At 55.2% G+C, this 19,332-nt stretch overlaps 7 protein-coding genes across 7 annotated transcripts; 4 read left to right on the top strand and 3 right to left on the bottom strand.

Moving 5' to 3' along the window:
- Nucleotides 1–284: 284 nt before the first annotated feature.
- On the bottom strand, nt 285–838 carry LOC136303008 (scale keratin-like). Its single transcript, XM_066206595.1, has 2 exons — nt 812–838; nt 285–701 (listed from the first exon to the last, which is right to left on the bottom strand). Exon 2 carries the CDS (start codon nt 675–677, stop codon nt 285–287), a length of 393 nt encoding a protein of 130 aa, XP_066062692.1. The 5' UTR covers nt 678–701; nt 812–838.
- Nucleotides 839–2,350: 1,512 nt separating this feature from the next.
- Nucleotides 2,351–2,743, top strand: LOC136303019 (scale keratin-like). The gene has a single exon (XM_066206604.1). The coding sequence runs from the start codon at nt 2,351–2,353 to the stop codon at nt 2,741–2,743; it is 393 nt and encodes a 130-aa protein (XP_066062701.1).
- A 1,263-nt stretch (nt 2,744–4,006) lies between these two features.
- On the bottom strand, nt 4,007–4,560 carry LOC136303011 (scale keratin-like). Its single transcript, XM_066206597.1, has 2 exons — nt 4,534–4,560; nt 4,007–4,423 (listed from the first exon to the last, which is right to left on the bottom strand). Exon 2 carries the CDS (start codon nt 4,397–4,399, stop codon nt 4,007–4,009), a length of 393 nt encoding a protein of 130 aa, XP_066062694.1. The 5' UTR covers nt 4,400–4,423; nt 4,534–4,560.
- A 1,493-nt stretch (nt 4,561–6,053) lies between these two features.
- LOC136303017 (scale keratin-like) lies at nt 6,054–6,446 on the top strand. The gene has a single exon (XM_066206603.1). It carries the CDS (start codon nt 6,054–6,056, stop codon nt 6,444–6,446), a length of 393 nt encoding a protein of 130 aa, XP_066062700.1.
- Nucleotides 6,447–10,222: 3,776 nt separating this feature from the next.
- LOC136303022 (scale keratin-like) lies at nt 10,223–10,617 on the top strand. Its single transcript, XM_066206607.1, has one exon. It carries the CDS (start codon nt 10,223–10,225, stop codon nt 10,586–10,588), a length of 366 nt encoding a protein of 121 aa, XP_066062704.1. The 3' UTR covers nt 10,589–10,617.
- A 676-nt stretch (nt 10,618–11,293) lies between these two features.
- On the bottom strand, nt 11,294–18,184 carry LOC136302936 (claw keratin-like). Its single transcript, XM_066206514.1, has 2 exons — nt 17,980–18,184; nt 11,294–11,730 (listed from the first exon to the last, which is right to left on the bottom strand). Exons 1-2 carry the CDS (start codon nt 18,182–18,184, stop codon nt 11,294–11,296), a joined length of 642 nt encoding a protein of 213 aa, XP_066062611.1.
- Nucleotides 13,084–16,264, top strand: LOC136302873 (scale keratin-like). Its single transcript, XM_066206466.1, has 4 exons — nt 13,084–13,090; nt 15,306–15,533; nt 15,636–15,852; nt 16,015–16,264. Exons 1-4 carry the CDS (start codon nt 13,084–13,086, stop codon nt 16,262–16,264), a joined length of 702 nt encoding a protein of 233 aa, XP_066062563.1.
- Nucleotides 18,185–19,332: the final 1,148 nt, after the last annotated feature.

Genomic DNA, 19,332 nt, shown 5'->3' with positions numbered 1-19,332 from the left:
TAAAACCTCTCCTTCCCCTTCATTTACCATTGCCCTAGTCAACCAAGAGACACCATTCCCCTTCCCAATGTTGGAACGCCCCCAGCCCCGGGGTATGCACAACATGGCAAAATCAGGCAAAGAGACAGGAATAGGATGCAGGAAAACTTTATTACATTAAGAAGGGCAGGAGAGGCAGTGAGAGGGAGGGTGGGCGGGCCCCAGGCAGGCCGGGTGTCACGGGCTGCAGGAGGCCAGGGCAGCTTGTGGTGAGCTCAGCTTGTCCCTGCAGGGCTGAGGCGGCTCTAGCAGGGCCCGCAGGTGTCCCAGAGCTTCTTGCTGTAGCGGGGCAAGGCGCAAGGGCTGCAGGCGGGAGCAGCGTAGGCTCTGCCAAAGGTGCAGAGGCCCCCCGAGGCCTGGGTGGCGCCGGCGCCGTAGAGGCCGCCCAGCCCCAGGGAGCCGCCAAAGGCCGGTGCTCCGGAGGAGCCCACCACGGCTTGCTGGGGGAAGGAGCTGAGGATGGGCCCGGGGAAGGTGACCACCACGGGCGGCGGCTGGATCAAGGCCGTCGAGTCGGGGCACTGGCGGGCGCACAGCTCGTTGCAGCTCTCAGCGATGGGCTGGGGCACGGCCACGCTGGTCCTGGGGGGGCACAGGTCCAGGCTGCTCCTGGGGGGGCACAGGTCGTAGCAGGACATCTTGGCGTGGGATGCGAGGGTGCTCTGCAAGAGAGGGCAGCCGTGGCAGGAGAGCAGCACAGGGCAGCAGTGCCCCAGCCACAGGGGCCGCGGCTGCAGCAGGGAGCCGCCAGCACAAGCGCTCGCACACTTACCCTTGTCCGCGAGGAGGAGGAGGAGAAGGTGGCCAGGGCAGTGCTTGGCCCAGGCTGGCCCGGCCAGGGCTTTTATAGCAGCCCCGGCATTGCTCAGCCCCAGCCGGGCCAATCTGCTCAGGGGACACTCCCTGCTGCTGCTGCTGCTGCTGCTGCTGCTGCTGCTGCTGCTGCTGACACCAGGGCTGTGCAGCCCCTGCCCCTCCCTGAGTCAGCATCCCCCAGGTGCCAGCCCAGCACCTCCCGCTGCCCAAGCCACCTTGTCCTTCCTGCCACGTCACATCCTTGATAGCAGTGATGGCACCCAGGAATTTGGCTCCAGGAACAGCTGATGGTCCAAAGGAGTGGGGCAGGGCTGGAATCAGCCTGGGCCAGGTGGACATCTCTGCTCCTTGCCCTGTGTAGATGGGGAGCAACATGAGGGGGTTTTGTTCCGAATCTGGCACAGCTCCCTGGGCACTGACAGCCGCTGGATGGGCTCCGGCTGCCCTGGGCTGTTCCTGTCTCCTGCACAGATCCACTGTACTGGCCAAGCTCCTGCTACTCAGGTCCTGACCATCCAGACCCGGATAGGTTTCCCATGAACCCTTTGCTGAATGACACACCTGCGATCAAGTGTCGCACATGGCACGATGGATGTGGGCTCTTTGTCCCCTGTGTCCCAGAGCTCCCTGGCAGTGCCCAGGGGCAGCTGGAGTCCTGCTCTGCTGGACTGTGCCGTGCTGCACGGTGCTGAGCAGGCAGGGCCCCCCAGCAGCCGCCTTTCCTTGGGCCTCGGCTCAGCTGTGGCCTGTGCCCATCAGGGACAGGCGGTGGCACAGGGCAGGCGCTGCCTGGGGGCGGCTGCTGTGGCCCAGGAGGTGGCAGTGGCAGCGTGCCAGCGGGATAATTGCAGGGGCTGATGGTGCAGCTTGGGGCTGGCCAGGAAAGGCAGGAGTCAGCAGCAGCAGCAGCAGCAGCAGCAGCAGAGCCCCGTGGCAGCAGGGATGAGGCCGGGCCTCGGCCCCGCACACGTGTCCCCAGCACGGGCAGCTCCTGCCCCGCCTCTGCGGCCACCCATAAAAGCGCTGTCCTGGGCCAGGGCTGCATCCACTGCCGCCGCCTGCCTCTGCTCAGCCCAAGGCCAGGTGGGTGCCTGCGGGGCTCTGCCTCCTGGCCCAGGGGCTGCCCAGGGCCCTCCCTGGCCACCAGAGCTGCCGCCGCAGCGCCTGTGCTGGCACCGGCCTGGCACGGCCAGCCCCGGCTCAGCCTCCTGCCCACCAGCGAGGACGGAGCCCCTGGGCCGGGACAGACGCCAGCAGGCTGGGCACAGGGACTGGGGCAGGGCTTGGCAGGGCTCTGCCTGTGGGCATCGGGGCTCTCAGGGGGCTGCAGGGCACAGGGCCGGGGCTGGGCACGGTGGGCAAGGCTGTGTGGCTTTGGCCGCTCCGGGTCTGTGGCAGGTCTGGGAACAGGGCACTGTGGAATGAGGAGATCCCCGTGTCTCTTCTAATCCAATTTATCTGGGTTCTCTTTCAGCCTCATCTCTGTCACTCCAAGATGTCCTGCTACGACCTGTGCCCCCCCAGGAGCAGCCTGGACCTGTGCCCCCCCAGGACCAGCGTGGCCGTGCCCCAGCCCATCGCTGAGAGCTGCAACGAGCTGTGCGCCCGCCAGTGCCCCGACTCGACGGCCTTGATCCAGCCGCCGCCCGTGGTGGTCACCTTCCCCGGGCCCATCCTCAGCTCCTTCCCCCAGCAAGCCGTGGTGGGCTCCTCCGGAGCACCGGCCTTTGGCGGCTCCCTGGGGCTGGGTGGCCTCTACGGCGCCGGCGCCACCCAGGCCTCGGGGGGCCTCTGCACCTTTGGCAGAGCCTACGCTGCTCCCGCCTGCAGCCCTTGCGCCTTGCCCCGCTACAGCAAGAAGCTCTGGGACACCTGCGGGCCCTGCTAGAGCCAACTCAGCCCGGCAGGGACAAGCTGAGCTCGCCACAAGCTGCCCTGGCCTCCTGCAGCCCGTGACACCCGGCCTGCCTGCGGCCCGCCCACCCTCCCTCTCACTTCCTGTCCTCCCCCTCTTAATACAATAAAATTTTTTCTGCATCCAATTCCTGTCTCTTTGCCTGATTCTCCCAAGTCACGAATCCCCTGGGATGGGGGATTTCCAGCAGTGGGAGAGGAAATGGTGGTTCTGGGATGTGCATGTTGGACTGGAAAATGTAAGTGGAAGGGGAAGGTAAATCAGAAGAGGGAAGGGCACAATGAATGTTTAGGTGGAGAAGAAGATGGAATCTAAATGGACATTGAATCAATAGATAGAGAATATTGGAAAGTGATTTGGTAGGAGAAGAAGACAGAGGAATAGGATGAAGAGAAGGAGAAGGTGAAGAGAAGGGGAAGAAGGAGCCAGAGAATAAGAGGAAGGAGAACAAGAAGGAGAAGAGGAAAGATGAGAAACATGGAGAGGGAGAAATATAAGGAAACAGTGAGATATAGAAAGGGAAAGAGAAGGAGTTGATGACATGGAAATTTAATGAACAGGGAAATTTGAGGGGGGTAGTTTCTCTCGGATTTCAGCCCCTGCTCCTTTAGCAGAGCCATGGTGGCACAGAGGGGCTGGAGGTCTCACAGCCTTTGCTTCTGGATGGCTCCCAACCCTGAGGCCAATACCACTCTTTGCCAGCAGGACTGCCGGTTTGTAAAGCCTCTGGTCTCATGGCGTGCAAGCAGGGGATGTGTCTGTCTTCAGGCAGAGTGCTTGGAACTCCATTTCCCTTTTGCTCTCGTTCTTGTTCTCCTTCTCCTTCTCCTAACCCAACCCTGTCCTTACATTCTCGATTGTAAGATTCAATTCCCATTTTGATTTCCTTTTATTCTCGACTTATACCTCCAGAGTCTCCTTCTATCTTCTGTTCAACTTTCCCCTCCCCCTTCATTTACCATTCCCCTGGTCAACCAAGAAACAACATTTCCATTTCCAGTCTAGGAACTGCCCCATCCCCAAGGTCTTCCTGATTTAAGAAAATGACACAAAGAGACAGGAATCAGATGCATGAAAACTTTATTACATTAAGAAGGGCAGGAGAGAGGGAGGGCAGGCAGGCCCTGGCAGGCCGGGTGTCACGGGCTGCAGGAGGCCAGGGCAGCTTGTGGTGAGCTCAGCTTGTCCCTGCCGGGCTGAGGCGGCGGCGGGTGTTTGGGCCGGGCTGCGGCGGCTCTAGCAGGGCCCGCAGGTGTCCCAGAGCTTCTTGCTGTAGCGGGGCAAGGCGCAAGGGCTGCAGGCGGGAGCAGCGTAGGCTCTGCCAAAGGTGCAGAGGCCCCCCGAGGCCTGGGTGGCGCCGGCGCCGTAGAGGCCGCCCAGCCCCAGGGAGCCGCCAAAGGCCGGTGCTCCGGAGGAGCCCACCACGGCTTGCTGGGGGAAGGAGCTGAGGATGGGCCCGGGGAAGGTGACCACCACGGGCGGCGGCTGGATCAAGGCCGTCGAGTCAGGGCACTGGCGGGCGCACAGCTCGTTGCAGCTCTCAGCGATGGGCTGGGGCACGGCCACGCTGGTCCTGGGGGGGCACAGGTCCAGGCTGCTCCTGGGGGGGCACAGGTCGTAGCAGGACATCTTGGCGTGGGATGCGAGGGTGCTCTGCAAGAGAGGGCAGCCGTGGCAGGAGAGCAGCACAGGGCAGCAGTGCCCCAGCCACAGGGGCCGCGGCTGCAGCAGGGAGCCGCCAGCACAAGCGCTCGCACACTTACCCTTGTCCGCGAGGAGGAGGAGGAGAAGGTGGCCAGGGCAGTGCTTGGCCCAGGCTGGCCCGGCCAGGGCTTTTATAGCAGCCCCGGCATTGCTCAGCTCCAGCCGGGCCAATCTGCTCAGGGGACACTCCCTGCTGCTGCTGCTGCTGCTGCTGCTGCTGACACCAGGGCTGTGCGGCCCCTGCCCCTCCCTGAGTCAGCATCCCCCAGGTGCCAGCCCAGCACCTCCCGCTGCCCAAGCCACCTTGTCCTTCCTGCCACGTCACATCCTTGATAGCAGCCATGGCACCCAGGAATTTGGCTCCAGGAACAGCTTTGATGGTCCAAAGGGGTGGGGCAGGGCTGGAATCAGCCTGGGCCAGGTGGACATCTCTGCTCCTTGCCCTGTGTAGATGGGGAACAACATGAGGGGGTTTTGTTCCGAATCTGGCACAGCCCCCTGGGCACTGACAGCAGGTGGATGGGCTCCGGCTGCCCTGGGCTGTTCAGTCATGAACAGATCCACTCCACTGGCCAGGCTCCTGCTACTCAGGTCCTGACCATCCAGACCCGGATAGGTTTCCCATGAAGCCCTTTACTGAGTGACATGCCTGCTACCCAGCTCCTCACGTGGCCGGAAGGAAAGGGGCTCCTTGTCCCCTGTGTCCCAGAGCTCCCGGGCAGTGCCCAGGGGCAGCTGGAGTCCTGCTCTGCTGGACTGTGCCGTGCTGCACGGTGCTGAGCAGGCAGGGCCCCCCAGCAGCCGCCTTTCCTTGGGCCTCGGCTCAGCTGTGGCCTGTGCCCATCAGGGACAGGTGGTGGCCCAGGGCAGGCGCTGCCTGGGGGCGGCTGCTGTGGCCCAGGAGGTGGCAGTGGCAGCGTGCCAGCGGGATAATTGCAGGGGCTGATGGTGCAGCTTGGGGCTGGCCAGGAAAGGCAGGAGTCAGCAGCAGCAGCAGCAGCAGCAGCAGAGCCCCGTGGCAGCAGGGATGAGGCCGGGCCTCGGCCCCGCACACGTGTCCCCAGCACGGGCAGCTCCTGCCCCGCCTCTGCGGCCACCCATAAAAGCGCTGTCCTGGGCCAGGGCTGCATCCGCTGCCGCCGCCTGCCTCTGCTCAGCCCAGGGCCAGGTGGGTGCCTGCGGGGCTCTGCCTCCTGGCCCAGGGGCTGCCCAGGGCCCTCCCTGGCCACCAGAGCTGCCGCCGCAGCGCCTGTGCTGGCACCGGCCTGGCACGGCCAGCCCCGGCTCAGCCTCCTGCCCACCAGCGAGGACGGAGCCCCTGGGCCGGGACAGACGCCGGCAGGCTGGGCACAGGGACTGGGGCAGGGCTTGGCAGGGCTCTGCCTGTGGGGATCGGGGCTCTCAGGGGGCTGCAGGGCACAGGGCCGGGGCTGGGCACGGTGGGCAAGGCTGTGTGGCTTTGGCCGCTCCGGGTCTGTGGCAGGTCTGGGAACAGTGCGGTACACAATGGGGAAATCCCTGTGTCTCTTCTAACCCGTTTGTCTGAATTCTTTTTCAGCCTCATCTCTGTCACTCCAAGATGTCCTGCTACGACCTGTGCCCCCCCAGGAGCAGCCTGGACCTGTGCCCCCCCAGGACCAGCGTGGCCGTGCCCCAGCCCATCACTGAGAGCTGCAACGAGCTGTGCGCCCGCCAGTGCCCCGACTCGTCGGCCTTGATCCAGCCGCCGCCCGTGGTGGTCACCTTCCCCGGGCCCATCCTCAGCTCCTTCCCCCAGCAAGCCGTGGTGGGCTCCTCCGGAGCACCGGCCTTTGGCGGCTCCCTGGGGCTGGGCGGCCTCTACGGCGCCGGCGCCACCCAGGCCTCGGGGGGCCTCTGCACCTTTGGCAGAGCCTACGCTGCTCCCGCCTGCAGCCCTGGCGCCTTGCCCCGCTACAGCAAGAAGCTCTGGGACACCTGCGGGCCCTGCTAGAGTCAACCCCTGTGTCTTCTCCCTCTGATTGCAATGGAGAGGTGTAGAAGTTGTTCATTCTGAGTGTTGCCGTCATTACTCTTTTCTTTAAACCTTTTCTTTTCCTATTCTTAGTGTTTTTCCTAATGTCCAGTTTCAAGATGTAGTTCCTAATGTTCACATTTATAAATTTAAAATGTACAGTAATTTCATTGTTTTCTCCTTTGAGTTTTATTGTTTATATTGTTTATATCAACCTTATGTCTCATTTACATTTATTTAGTTCTGCTTGTCTAGAACTGCATGAGTTCAAAATCTTTGCTTCACTTTTTAAATTCTGTTTGTACCTCTCATTTTCTTTTTGCGCTCTTTGCGATTTACTGATGTTCTTCCTGCAATAAATCTTTCCTGCATCGAATTTTTGTGTTGTTTCCATCTCTCTCTGTTTCAAATGGTGCTGAGTGTTCATTTGAGGTTTTACCTGCTTACAGCAGACCTGTTCAGTTTCACCATTTCTGGCTGCTTAAATCTCTGGAGAGGAAAGGGCCTGGAGTGCTGGAGCCACTCTGAGAGAAGCAGCGTGTCCCGGATGACACAAAAGAGAAAGTAAGAGCAGGGCAGGGCTGGGTCTGGCCAAACCCAGCGGCTATAAACGATCTGATCAGGGCTGAGGTGCCTGGCAGCTCCTCCCTGCTTGGCCGGTGCTGTTACTCAGCCCTGGGACATGCACGGCCCATTAAAACAACAAAAACAGTGAGCAGAAGTCATCACTCTGTGCTTCCCAAGTGCTCTCACAGCCCGTGTTCCTCAGAGGCTCCAGAAAATCTGCGAATAGTGGAATTTCCCACCCAAGTAAACTTCGTGCCTCAGAGAACGCTGAAATCGAGGCGGTTTTAACACAAAAGTGGGGAGAGGCAATCACAGAATCATGGAATGGTTTGGGTGGGAGGGGATCTTAAAATCATCTCGTTCCACACCCTGCCTTGGGCAGGGACATCTTCCACCGCCCCAGGTTGCTCCAAGCCCCGTCCAGCCTGGCCTTGGACACTTCCAAGAATGGGCAATATATGGAATATCCCCTGCCAGGGCCTCCCCACACTCACAGGGAAGAATTTATCCCCAAAATCCCACCTAAACCCCCTCCCTGTCAGTCTGAACCCCTTCCCCCTTGTCCTGTTCCTCCATCCCTCAGGAATTGTCTCTCCCCGTGTTCCTCGTGGCCCCTTCAGGTCCTGCCAGGCCACACTGAGATCACCCCAAAGCTTCTCCAGCCTTTCCTCCCAGCAGAGCTGCTCCATCCCTGGGATCCCATCCTGGAGCCTCCTCTGGGCTCTCTCCAGTGGCTCCAGGTGCTCCCTGAGCTGGGAATTCCAAAGCTGGGGCAGCGCTGCATATGGGGTCTCACCTGAGCGGGGCAGAATCCCCCCTCCCCTGCTGCCCACAGGATTTTGATGCAGCCCAGGAGAAACTGAGGGATTGGATTTGAAGGGAGTTTGTGCCCTGAGCCAGGGATGAGGCACAACTTGCACTGATTTATGTAAAATATAAATCAAGGCAAGGAAAGTCCCCCCCAGGCTGGGAGGTGTGTGAACCACTCAAACCCTTTCTGTGCTTGGAGAATCTTTTTTTTTTTCCCCCTTCCCCTGCAGCAAATACAGGGAGATTTGTTGGGACAGCAAGCAAAACACAAACCTAAACCCAAATCCTTCGTCACCTGCAGAGGAAATGAAAACATTGGGGTGAACCTGGACCACAACAGCTGATCTCCATCGTAGGAAGTAAAAGCAGATATTTCATCTCTGGGCGGGGGGATTTCTCAGGAATGACAAGAAGGGTCTGTAAAATGCACTGGATACAGGTGGAAACCTAAAAGTTGTGCTCTGAGAAATCACAGAAGAAGGGTAAATAATCACAAATATTTATTCTTTACGGAAAATATAGCTGGAAATCGGACAAACAGAGCAAAGGTGCAATCTTAAATTCGCAGAGGGTTCAACCAGAAACATGGAAAGATGTTTTCATTTTTTTTTTTTTAAAGAGAGAAAATAAGAGCTGCATTAATTATTAACCCTTGACTTCCAGTGACACAAATCATGATTTAATTAAAGGAATGGCAAGGCACCACCTTGTTTCCTGCACATTAAAGCAGCTGGGGTTGTGTAAGAGTGAAATGTCTAAATCACTCATGTCATACAACACGGAACATTAGTTGGGTTGAACAGCAGATAATGACTGTTTGTGAAATCATTACAAAGTATTTTTCTCAAGAAGGGCCAGAGCACTCTTTGATAAGAGATACACCCATGACATTAAAGAAAACCCTTGATCTGCCTCTTCGATATTTCCCCAGAATTGGAATTGCAGGACTTATTATGGGAGCATTCAGCACCACCGACCCTTTTAAAACTGAATTTTATTTCACAGTAAACTTCTTTAGTTAAACAAAGTGATTTTTATGTGGGACTGATTCCAAACCTTCTTCTCAATGGAAAACTATAGGGGAACTGCTGAGTGTCCTGGATGATCTCAGCAGATGTCCATGACCCCTTAAATCCAGCTCAGACCAACAAGGTCTCTTTAATTAGGGCTGGCAATGACATTTATTTCTTGGGCAGCCCTGGAATAAGCTGGTTTCTGCTTCTAATTAATTTATCAGATAATTTTAAAGGGCTGTTAAGGGAAAAATGCCCATGTCAGCCAAAGATGAGTCTTACAAAATCTCGGAGCAGACAAGCTCATGACAAGGTTGTAAAGGAAGAAGTAACATGTGGAGTCAGCTTAATGAACATGGTAATTCCAGTGAGGTCACTCTAATGATGCCAGGAGTTGCCAGTGCCAATTAAGACCAAAGATTAAAGAAATCAGGATGGTGAAACTGCGACATCACACGATAGGAGAATGTGAATGAAATCAGAACTGCCACAAACTCCAAACTTTCGTGACTCAAAGCTGGTAAACAATTTCTTCTAGGCAGAACTCCCACCCTAAGCAAGATTCCAAGCCCTCAGGAATGTTGGGATCCTCTATATAAGCTCCAGTGCCTGGGTCCATCCAGACACTTCTTGCAGCTCATTCGCCTTGCGGAGCTTAGTGAGTATGAATTTTTAATTTCTTTCTATTTATTTTATCAGACCCTGCACCAGAGCAGTTGTTGAAGATTCCTTTAGGAATGTTGAGGTTTAGAACAGCTTTACATCGTTTCTGTCTGGAATTACTCTTAATGAAACCAGTGGGAAATGTGGGATTTGGGAGTCTGGGTTATGAGCACAGAAACTCTGAGAAATTTGAGTGTTCCAAGCCAATGAGCAGCTTTAAAAAGGAACAGATTAAAACACTTATTTCAGGTGATTATTTTAGTATTTTATAAAATTCAAGACAAGAATTGAGACGCTTTTCAGGTCCATTCATTGACATTCTGAGAACCATAATAAACTCTCCTATTTCAAGGAAAGTTACATCTAATTCAGGGCTCTGCCTCCACTTGGGGTAAGTTTATGGGAGATGGGAGTGAGGTTTTTAAATTGTTCTTCAGGGTAGGCATTTCCAAAAGCTGAAAGGCACAGCCATGTGCGGCCAGAACAAAGACCAGCCTGTGGGGTCTGGTCATTCTGGGGATGGTTTTACACAGGCAGGAATTTTTTGACCAAGGCGCTCAGTGGGTTTTCACCATGTCGATCAAGGCTGAACAAAAACCAAAACAGAGCCATCTCTCATTTTGAAAGTTTTCCCCATCAACGCCCTGTTTTTGCAGCTTTTTGCCTCCATCTGTTGAAAACCAACCTTCAAACCCCGCCAAGATGTCCTGCTATGACATTTGCCCCCCAAGAACCAGCGTGGCCGTGCCCCAGCCCATCGCTGAGAGCTGCAACGAGCTGTGCGCCCGCCAGTGCCCCGACTCGACGGCCTTGATCCAGCCGCCGCCCGTGGTGGTCACCTTCCCCGGGCCCATCCTCAGCTCCTTCCCCCAGCAAGCCGTGGTGGGCTCCTCCGGAGCACCGGCCTTTGGCGGCTCCCTGGGGCTGGGCGGCCTCTACGGCGCCGGCGCCACCCAGGCCTCGGGGGGCCTCTGCACCTTTGGCAGAGCCTACGCTGCTCCCGCCTGCAGCCCTTGCGCCTTGCCCCGCTACAGCAAGAAGCTCTGGGACACCTGCGGGCCCTGCTAGAGCCGCCACAGCCCGGCCCAAACACCCGCCGCCGCCTCAGCCCGGCAGGGACAAGCTGAGCTCACCACAAGCTGCCCTGGCCTCCTGCAGCCCGTGACACCCGGCCTGCCTGGGGCCTGCCCACCCTCCCTCTCACTGCCTCTCCTCCCCTTCTTAGTACAATAAAGTTTTCCTGCATCCAATTCCTGTCTCTTTGCCTCCTTTTCCCAAGTCATGAAGACTCAAGGGCCTTGGCTAAGTGCGGAATTCCAGGCACCACCTTCCTGCACAACACTGAATATTCCACCCAGAGGAAAAATAAAGGACAAATGAAAACCAGAGACACTTTTATGCAGCACAAACAGGGTTTATTGTCAAAGAGAAGAGAAACAGGCAAATGCGGGGAATCCAGGTGGTTCCAGGGGCAGCAGGGGATGCAGGACTCGTGCTCTGGGAGCAGGGCCTGACTGGGGACCAGGATACAGGCAGGGCATGGAGGGACCAGGATACAGGCAGGGCATGGAGGGCTCAGGGCATTCCCCAGGGCATGGAGGGCTCAGGGCATTCCCCAGGGCATGGAGGGCTCAGGGCATTCCCCAGGGCATGGAGGGCTCAGGGCACACCCGGCGCTGCTGGGCACACTCAGCTCACACTGCCTGTGCCTTCTGCCCGGTGTCCCCACGGCCCGGCCCGGGCTCCAGGGCTGCCACTGCCTCAGGGGGGGCTTTAGAAAACCCCACAGCTCCCACGGCGGGACCTGCCCCATCTCTGGAAGCCGGGCAGGGAATAGCCCAGGCCCTGTGAGAAGCCGGAGCCATAGGACCTCCCGAAATTGCCAAAGGAGCCCCCATAGCTCCCCTGGGAGGCCCCATAGCCACTGTCACCTCCATAACCCAGGGAACGGCCGTAGCCAAGGGAGCCCACATAGCCCTGCGAGCCCCCAAATCCAAGGGAACTCCCATAGCCCCGGGAGCCCCCATAGCCGGAGAAACCCCCATAGCCCTGGGAGCCCCCATAATTCCCATAGCCCCCATAGCCGGAGGAGCCCCCATTGCCAAAGGAGCCCCCATAACCTCCAGACCCAAAGGAGCCCCCGTAGTTCTGGGAACCCCCATAACCTCCAGACCCAAAGGAGCCCCCATAGCCCTGGGAACCTCCATAAGGTCCCCACCCAAAGGAGCCCCCATTGCCAAAGGAGCCCCCAGAACCTCCAGATCCAAAGGAGCCCCCAGAGCCAGAGGAGCCCCTCAAATAACCCTGGGAGCCCCCATAACCTCCCAGCCCAAAGGAGCCCGGGGAGCTGCGGGAACTGAAGGAACGCTCAGGCCACGCTGGGCCCGACGACCCCACGATGCTCTCCTGAGGGCAGGTGCTGAGCACGGGGCCCGGGATGGTCACCACCACCGGCGGGGGCAGGATCAGCGCTCGGGACTCGGGGCACTGCTGCACACACGGCTCGTTGTAGCTCTGGGCGATGGGCTGAGGGCAGCTCGCGTCCCACGACTCGCTGGGGCAGGACATCCTTCTGTGCTGGGAGGCTGCAACGCACACCAGAAAGGGCTTTTAGGTTAAATTGCCTGATGAGAATCAAAATTAAACTCTGTGCCTGAAATATCCGATAAATTCAAAGATTGTATCAAAGAAATCTCATTCTTGTGTCCACTCCACCTTTAACCTTCCTCTCACCACCATCACCCTTGCAAGAGAGATTCCATGCTAAATTAAACCCTGGATGAATTAAATGTTTCAGATCCAGAAATTTCCACCTGACTCTGCCTGCACTTTCCCATGGAAAATGGGAGAGCCCTGAGTTCATTGCTTCCCTCATCTGACCACAAAAATCACATTCTAGACTCTGTCTGCTGTGAAGATCCTCGAGATGTCGCACACAGATGAAAACATCTGGTGTCATCTCTGGAGGATCCCACATTTTCACACTGTGACAAATCTGCTTTTATCTCTTTAGAAATCTAGCAACGTATCTATAGGAAGTTAAGAAGTGTCAGAGACAAAGCAGCAATTTTTGCAGTTTCATGTCCTTTGCCAAGTAGCCCTCAGTTTCCAAACCAGAAAATTTACCCCTATGAAACAAATATTCCCACTCAGATATTTTTAAATTTTACAGTCACGCCTAGGGCCTAAAATGCCTGGGAAATGGTTATTTCAAGTGGCATGGTGAAAATTCACATTTTATTCTATAGCAGCCTCCCGAGACCCACAGTTTTTTAAATCTGCCAATCAAAAATTGGAATTGGATGGGGAAAAAAAGAAGGAGAGGGAAGGACGGAGGAGCTCAAATCGGACTTACCCTGTGCTCACGGAGGCGAATAACTCAGGAGAGGCAGATGGAGAGGCTCGGAGCAGTGGCAGCTTTTATACATTTCCCAAAGTGCTTACAAAGGGCAAAACACCCTCCGTGCCGCCTGTCCCACACAGAAAACAACCCTCGCACGGAGGGATTTAATTCTGCTGGCTTTGCACTGCCACTCCCCACGCCCGGGAACGGGCGTGAGGCGATGTCAGGTCAGACTTCAGGGCATCGAGCTGGTGAATGATGAGGTGATAATCCCCACCATGAGCACTGTCTTTAGAGGTTCGATGAGGTCGCATTCATTAACTTCACCTTCTTCAAAACTGGCGGGTTTTTAAGTGAATCCTGTGAAAATCCACAGAAAGAGGGAGGCGGGCATCAAAAAATGGAGAGAATAATCAATTATCTCCAAAGGGTTTAGAAAGGTGAGGAGGGTTTTGGGATCTGTGTCAGCAGCTCAAACATCATGAATTGCTCAACAATTCCAAGGTGGGTTCCACTGTTCCGTTCCCTGCTGGCTTTGGAAGGTCACAGAGGCAGGTGACGCTTCAGGGATGTTCCACATCCTTCCAGAACCGTGAGAGGCTTTGTGAACACTCACTGGAAATTCGTATTTGGTGTGTGAGACACGAAATGACAGAAATGTCAGCACCCAAAGCTGGGCCAGGAGCGTCAGTTCAGAGCCGTGTGAGCTGAGGGCTCTGCGTCATGAGGCGCAATTTCATGGACAAAATATTTACAGCTGAGAGTCCAAGAGTCCTGGAGATTTTAGAACATCCATTTGAGACCCTTTTTTTTTGCAGAACATTGGTAGCTAAGCCTGAAAATTCAGATAATTTGCAACCAGGCTTTCATTTCACCCCTTAAATTTAAGATATTTCAGACAAATGCAGCCTCATAAATTAAGGAGAAGCTGCACCCGACGTGCCAGACGATGTACTTGTCATAATCATCCCAAACACATAGGTAATAGTTAATAAACTAAAGAATTTTATACCATGAATGAAAATTAAGTCATTGCCAGCACTGAAATTATTAATCAGAGGCTGGTTAGGGAGTCAAGAGGAGTGACATTGATTGATATTTTTAAATTATGATGTTTCATAACAAGGGAGCTCCTAACTCAGAATAAATCCTCATAACTCCCGGCCTTCATTTAATAGGATAATAGCAGAAATTGCAAGCACTGACTATTAATGAGTATTTGTGAAGCAGCTTAAAGTCATTATCCTCCAGGTACCTCTCATTATCAGCAAATCCTGATGACACTTCACAAGCAGAGCTATTTTACAATTTAGAGGTAATTTATTGCCTCTCTTTTGCAATGTCATAAAATTAGGGAAGAATTGCCAGAGGAAAGAAAAGAAATAACTGGAGGATGCCCCAGACTCATCCTAATAAAAAATATGTTTTATTTGATTACTATTTTATTAAATTGCCTCTGTTTCTATAGTGGTCAGTACTTCAGGGGTGGGGGGGGAAAGAAAATTAAGGTTTTTAATGTGTTTCTATCTGACCTTCTGGAAGTCGAGGTTACAAATGAAATCGTGGAATGTTTGGGATTAGCTTCAGGCCGAGGACTCTTCTGGCTGTACCAATTTCTGCTTCCTTGGGGACAGATTTATAGATGCCTACTCATCCACGGGGAGAATTTGTGTCCTCTCAGAGCCACAATTTCAGGTCCAGTCGGGTGACCTGCTCCTGGCAAAGGCGGCACCACGAAAGGGCTCCACACCGTGGGAGAACTGGCCCTTAAAACGTCCCAAACAAAACGTGACAACGTTAAAATTGGACAGAAGCAGGACCGGCTTTGATCGACGATGACACCATGAGCAGCCCCAAAGTTCCCCAAAACCCCCCGAAACTGGCCTCAGAGGGAGCTGATTGCCATCAGCGGTTGTGTCACAGCCACGCGAGTTTGGGAGGGACAGTGCTGAGGCGACAGAATCGAAGCACCCACTGCCGCGTTGGGTTTTGTAACAAACGAGGACGGGAGGCGCAGGGGGTGGGTTGGAGGAGGGTATAAAAGCTCAGATCACCCACAGCCCGCCATCCACTGCTCCTGTTCCCATCCCTGCAGCCAGCAAGGTAAGTGGTGTCGCTCATAAAATCTGAATTACTGCATAAACGAGCCTTTTTTTGCCTCTTCCTCTTGGCTTCTTCCTTGCTGGCCTTACCTTTGAGTGAATGTCTTCACCACTGAGTGAATCTTTACCACAGGTTGCTACAGATTTCTTTAATATATCCAGCACAGAATCTCTCTTGCAAGGGTGATGGTGGTGAGAGGGAGGTTAAAGGTGGAGTGGACACAAGAATGAGATTTCTTTGATACAATCTTTGAATTTACCGGATATTTCAGGCACAGAGTTTAATTTTGATTCTCATCAGGCAATTTAACCTAAAAGCCCTTTCTGGTGTGCGTTGCAGCCTCCCAGCACAGAAGGATGTCCTGCCCCAGCGAGTCGTGCGACGCGAGCTGCCCTCAGCCCATCGCCCAGAGCTACAACGAGCCGTGTGTGCAGCAGTGCCCCGAGTCCCGAGCGCTGATCCTGCCCCCGCCGGTGGTGGTGACCATCCCGGGCCCCGTGCTCAGCACCTGCCCTCAGGAGAGCATCGTGGGGTCGTCGGGCCCAGCGTGGCCTGAGCGTTCCTTCAGTTCCCGCAGCTCCCCGGGCTCCTTTGGGCTGGGAGGTTATGGGGGCTCCCAGGGTTATTTGAGGGGTTCCTCTGGCTATGGGGGCTCCTTTGGATCTGGAGGTTCTGGGGGCTCCTTTGGCAATGGGGGCTCCTTTGGGTGGGGACCTTATGGAGGTTCCCAGGGCTATGGGGGCTCCTTTGGGTCTGGAGGTTATGGGGGTTCCCAGAGCTACGGGGGCTCCTTTGGGTCTGGAAGTTATGGGGGTTCCCAGGGTTATGGGGGCTCCTTTGGGTCTGGGGGTTATGGGGGTTCCCAGAGCTACGGGGGCTCCTTTGGGTTGAGGGGCTCCCGTGGTTATAGCGGCTCCTTTGGGTCTGGAGGTTATGGGGGCTCCTTTGGCAATGGGGGCTCCTCCGGCTATGGGGGCTATGGGAATTATGGGGGCTCCCAGGGCTATGGGGGTTTCTCCGGCTATGGGGGCTCCCGGGGCTATGGGAGTTCCCTTGGATTTGGGGGCTCGCAGGGCTATGGGGGCTCCCTTGGCTACGGCCGTTCCCTGGGTTATGGAGGTGACAGTGGCTATGGGGCCTCCCAGGGGGGCTATGGGGGCTCCTTCGGGGGCTATGGGGGCTCCTGTGACAATTGTGGGAGATCCTACGGCTCCGGCTTCTCACAGGGCCTGGGCTATTCCCTGCCCGGCTTCCAGAGATGGGGCAGGTCCCGCCGTGGGAGCTGTGGGGTTTTCTAAAGCCCCCCCTGAGGCAGTGGCAGCCCTGGAGCCCGGGCCGGGCCGTGGGGACACCGGGCAGAAGGCACAGGCAGTGTGAGCTGAGTGTGCCCAGCAGCGCCGGGTGTGCCCTGAGCCCTCCATGCCCTGGGGAATGCCCTGAGCCCTCCATGCCCTGGGGAATGCCCTGAGCCCTCCATGCCCTGCCTGTATCCTGGTCCCTCCATGCCCTGCCTGTATCCTGGTCCCTCCATGCCCTGGCTGCATCCTGGTCCCTCCATGCCCTGGCTGCATCCTGGTCCCTCCATCCCCTGGCTGTATCCTGGTCCCCAGCCAGGCCCTGCTCCCAGAGCACGAGTCCTGCATCCCCTGCTGCCCCTGGAACCACCTGGATTCCCCGCACTCGCCTGTTGCTCTCCTCTCTGACAATAAACCCTGTTTGTGCTGCATAAAAGTGTCTCTGGTTTTCATTTGTCCTTATTCCTTTTTTCCTCCGGGAGCAAAGCTCTCCCAGGGCGCTGGGGGTTCCTTTTCACAGGGTCTGCCCCCCTCCATGCCTTTAAAACACGGAATGGGAGTTTAATTGGGGCACTTAGCACGATGTCCAGGAATGTTTGTTTAGCAATTTGCCCGTCATTATCTTCCCCGAGGTTCTGAGTAATCGCTCTTGCTCTGAGGATTCCTGGTGACACCCGAAAGGCCCCTCAGTCACCACTCAGTTTAGCGAGTAATTAAGACATAATTGCGGCGCTTTAAAGCCAGGAGGACAACAGAGGAAGAACGAGACCGAAGTTTTCATTCTGTTTGTCGGGTTTTAAATGTTCTGGCTGGGTTTGTTCAGCCTGAGGAAGGGAAGCTTGGAGGTGATCTGATCTCACCTTGCAGTGTGTGAATGAGCCGACCAAGAAATACGGGAAGAAATTATTTCCAAAGGCCTGGAGGGACAGGACAAGGGGGAATGGGTTGGAATTTATGAAGAGGTTTAGATGGGATACTGGGAATAAATTAATCAAAGTTTTGTTCGTAAAGCAGCTTTAGCTTTCCCACCCATTTGTTGTCAGCCAGGAGTGATTATTTCAAATTGTTCTTACCGAAATGACACAAAGGGGAAATATTCCCTACCAAAAAGAAAAAATAAAAAAGGATATTACTCATTGCTTATATTTATCTATGATTACCTGCTCAGTAATTAGAGTGGTAAAACTTAAATGCAGCTCTGCTTGGTACTCACAATTCATGCACAGGCAAATTTCCCCCAGAGAAGGCTCCAAAGAGGAAGAGAGAGAAAAGAAACACTGCAAACCACAAATTATGATGCACCATCTATTTAATGAGCAAGAAGTGGAATTAAAAAAAAAAAAATTACACAGCACAAGAAAGCAGAAGGGTTGAACACAGATTAAAATCAACCATCCGTTTCCAGGTTCACAGCTGGACACCCAGCAACAAATGGAGTGACATTTTTCACCTCCCTGAGAGCACAGGAAGGCATGGAATGGCAAAGGCCGAGCTCCTGCAGCCCCGTGAGCTCAGGGCAAAGCTGCGAGGGGTCAGTGGTGCTTTCCACCTCCTGCTCATTCCCTTCCCGAGCCCGTCCCCGAGCCTCCCTCAGGGCCCGCAGCGGTTGGAGCGCCGGGTGGACCTGCCATAAAACCCCCCCAAACCGGAGTACCCCAAACCAGAGAGCCCCGAGGAGCTGCCCGAGTTGATGGGGACCCCCCCGGCGCTCAGAACATCCCCGACGGCCGCCGAGGCCGAGGAGCCCACGGCGGTGTTCTGCGGGAAGGAGCTGAGGATGGGTCCTGGCAGGGTGACCACCACAGGAGAAGGTTGGATCACGTAGGTGGAGTCCTGGCACTGCCGGACACAGGGCTCGTTGCAGCTGTTGGCCAGCGGGGTGGGGCCGCAGGATGTCGGGGCACACAGGTCGTAGCAGGACATTGCTGTGGCCGCAGGGAATTCTGCAATACAGGAGTTGTGTTACACCCTACGTGACGCTGTTTTACACCCCAACAAGTCCGAGATTCAGAAGGCTGAAAAGGACTCTTATTTTCGGGATGTGTCTCCCTTTTATACTCTTCTACACAGACCAATTTGGTTGGTGAAACAAAAACAAACCTCTTCAACCACCCTGGTCAATCACATTGAAGAATGTGATTTGTTTCCCCGGTGGAATTGCTCTGTGTAGAATAGTATAAAAGGGAGACACATCCCAGAAATAAAAGAGTCATTTTCAGCCTTCTGAAGTTCAGAGTCGGTGTCGTGGTGGTGTAAAACAGCGTCAAAGTTTCTCTTGGGAAGAGCTCCAGCTCAGAAAATACCAGGCCCACATTTACTGACGCTGTTTCTCTGAGCCAGGAATTTCAGGGAATTTCCCTCTGGAGATGTTCAGAGCCTCGTGCTGAGGAGTTTCCCTCTCCAGAGTCGATCCAAACCTCCTTGGAGGCTTCCCTGTGTCATCTGCTCCAGGGATCCCTTCCAACCCCAAATATTTTGTGATCCTGTTTCCGAGGGCCAAAAGCTCTGCACGGATTCCCCACATCCACCCCCAGCCACCGAGCAACGCTCAGGCAGAGCTTGGAAATGAAAGATTTGGGTGACAGAAACGAAAAAAATTCCGGTAGTCAGCTCAGGAACAACCTCCGTCCTTCACAGAATGTCCCTCCCTGGAGGAAAAAGCCACCCCGAGGTTTTTCCAGCAATTTTAGGGAGCACAACCCTCGGACTGCTACAGACAAACGGCAGAAAAATAAAACACAGAAAGACGGCAACAAGGCAGGAAAAGTGGGAAGAAGATCAAGACTTACCCTTTCCTCCAAGGAGAATAAAAGCAGGAGTGGTTTTAGCTCCTCTGACCGGGCTGGTTTTATACCCTGGCCCAGAGAGCCCGAGGACCTGGGACACAAATTGTGCTTGTAGCTCATTAGTAGCCGATTGCTGACGATTCCTCATATGCAAAATTCCCCCGGCTGGGGAATTTACTTTTCCTCTCTCGTTTGTCTTTCTTGCCCGGATTTCATTTCCTCCCTGTAAATGTATGCATTCCTCCGGAGAGGAATTTCTTTTATCCTCAAATCTTAACGAGCCCG

The sequence above is a fragment of the Chamaea fasciata genome, unplaced genomic scaffold (assembly GCF_029207755.1).
Source record: "Chamaea fasciata isolate MVZ Bird 193981 ecotype frontalis unplaced genomic scaffold, bChaFas1.0.hap1 SCAF_31, whole genome shotgun sequence".
Lineage (NCBI taxonomy): Eukaryota > Metazoa > Chordata > Aves > Passeriformes > Sylviidae > Chamaea > Chamaea fasciata.
The sequence above is the reverse complement of the archived record's forward strand: the minus strand, read 5'-3'. Positions and strand labels throughout refer to the sequence as shown.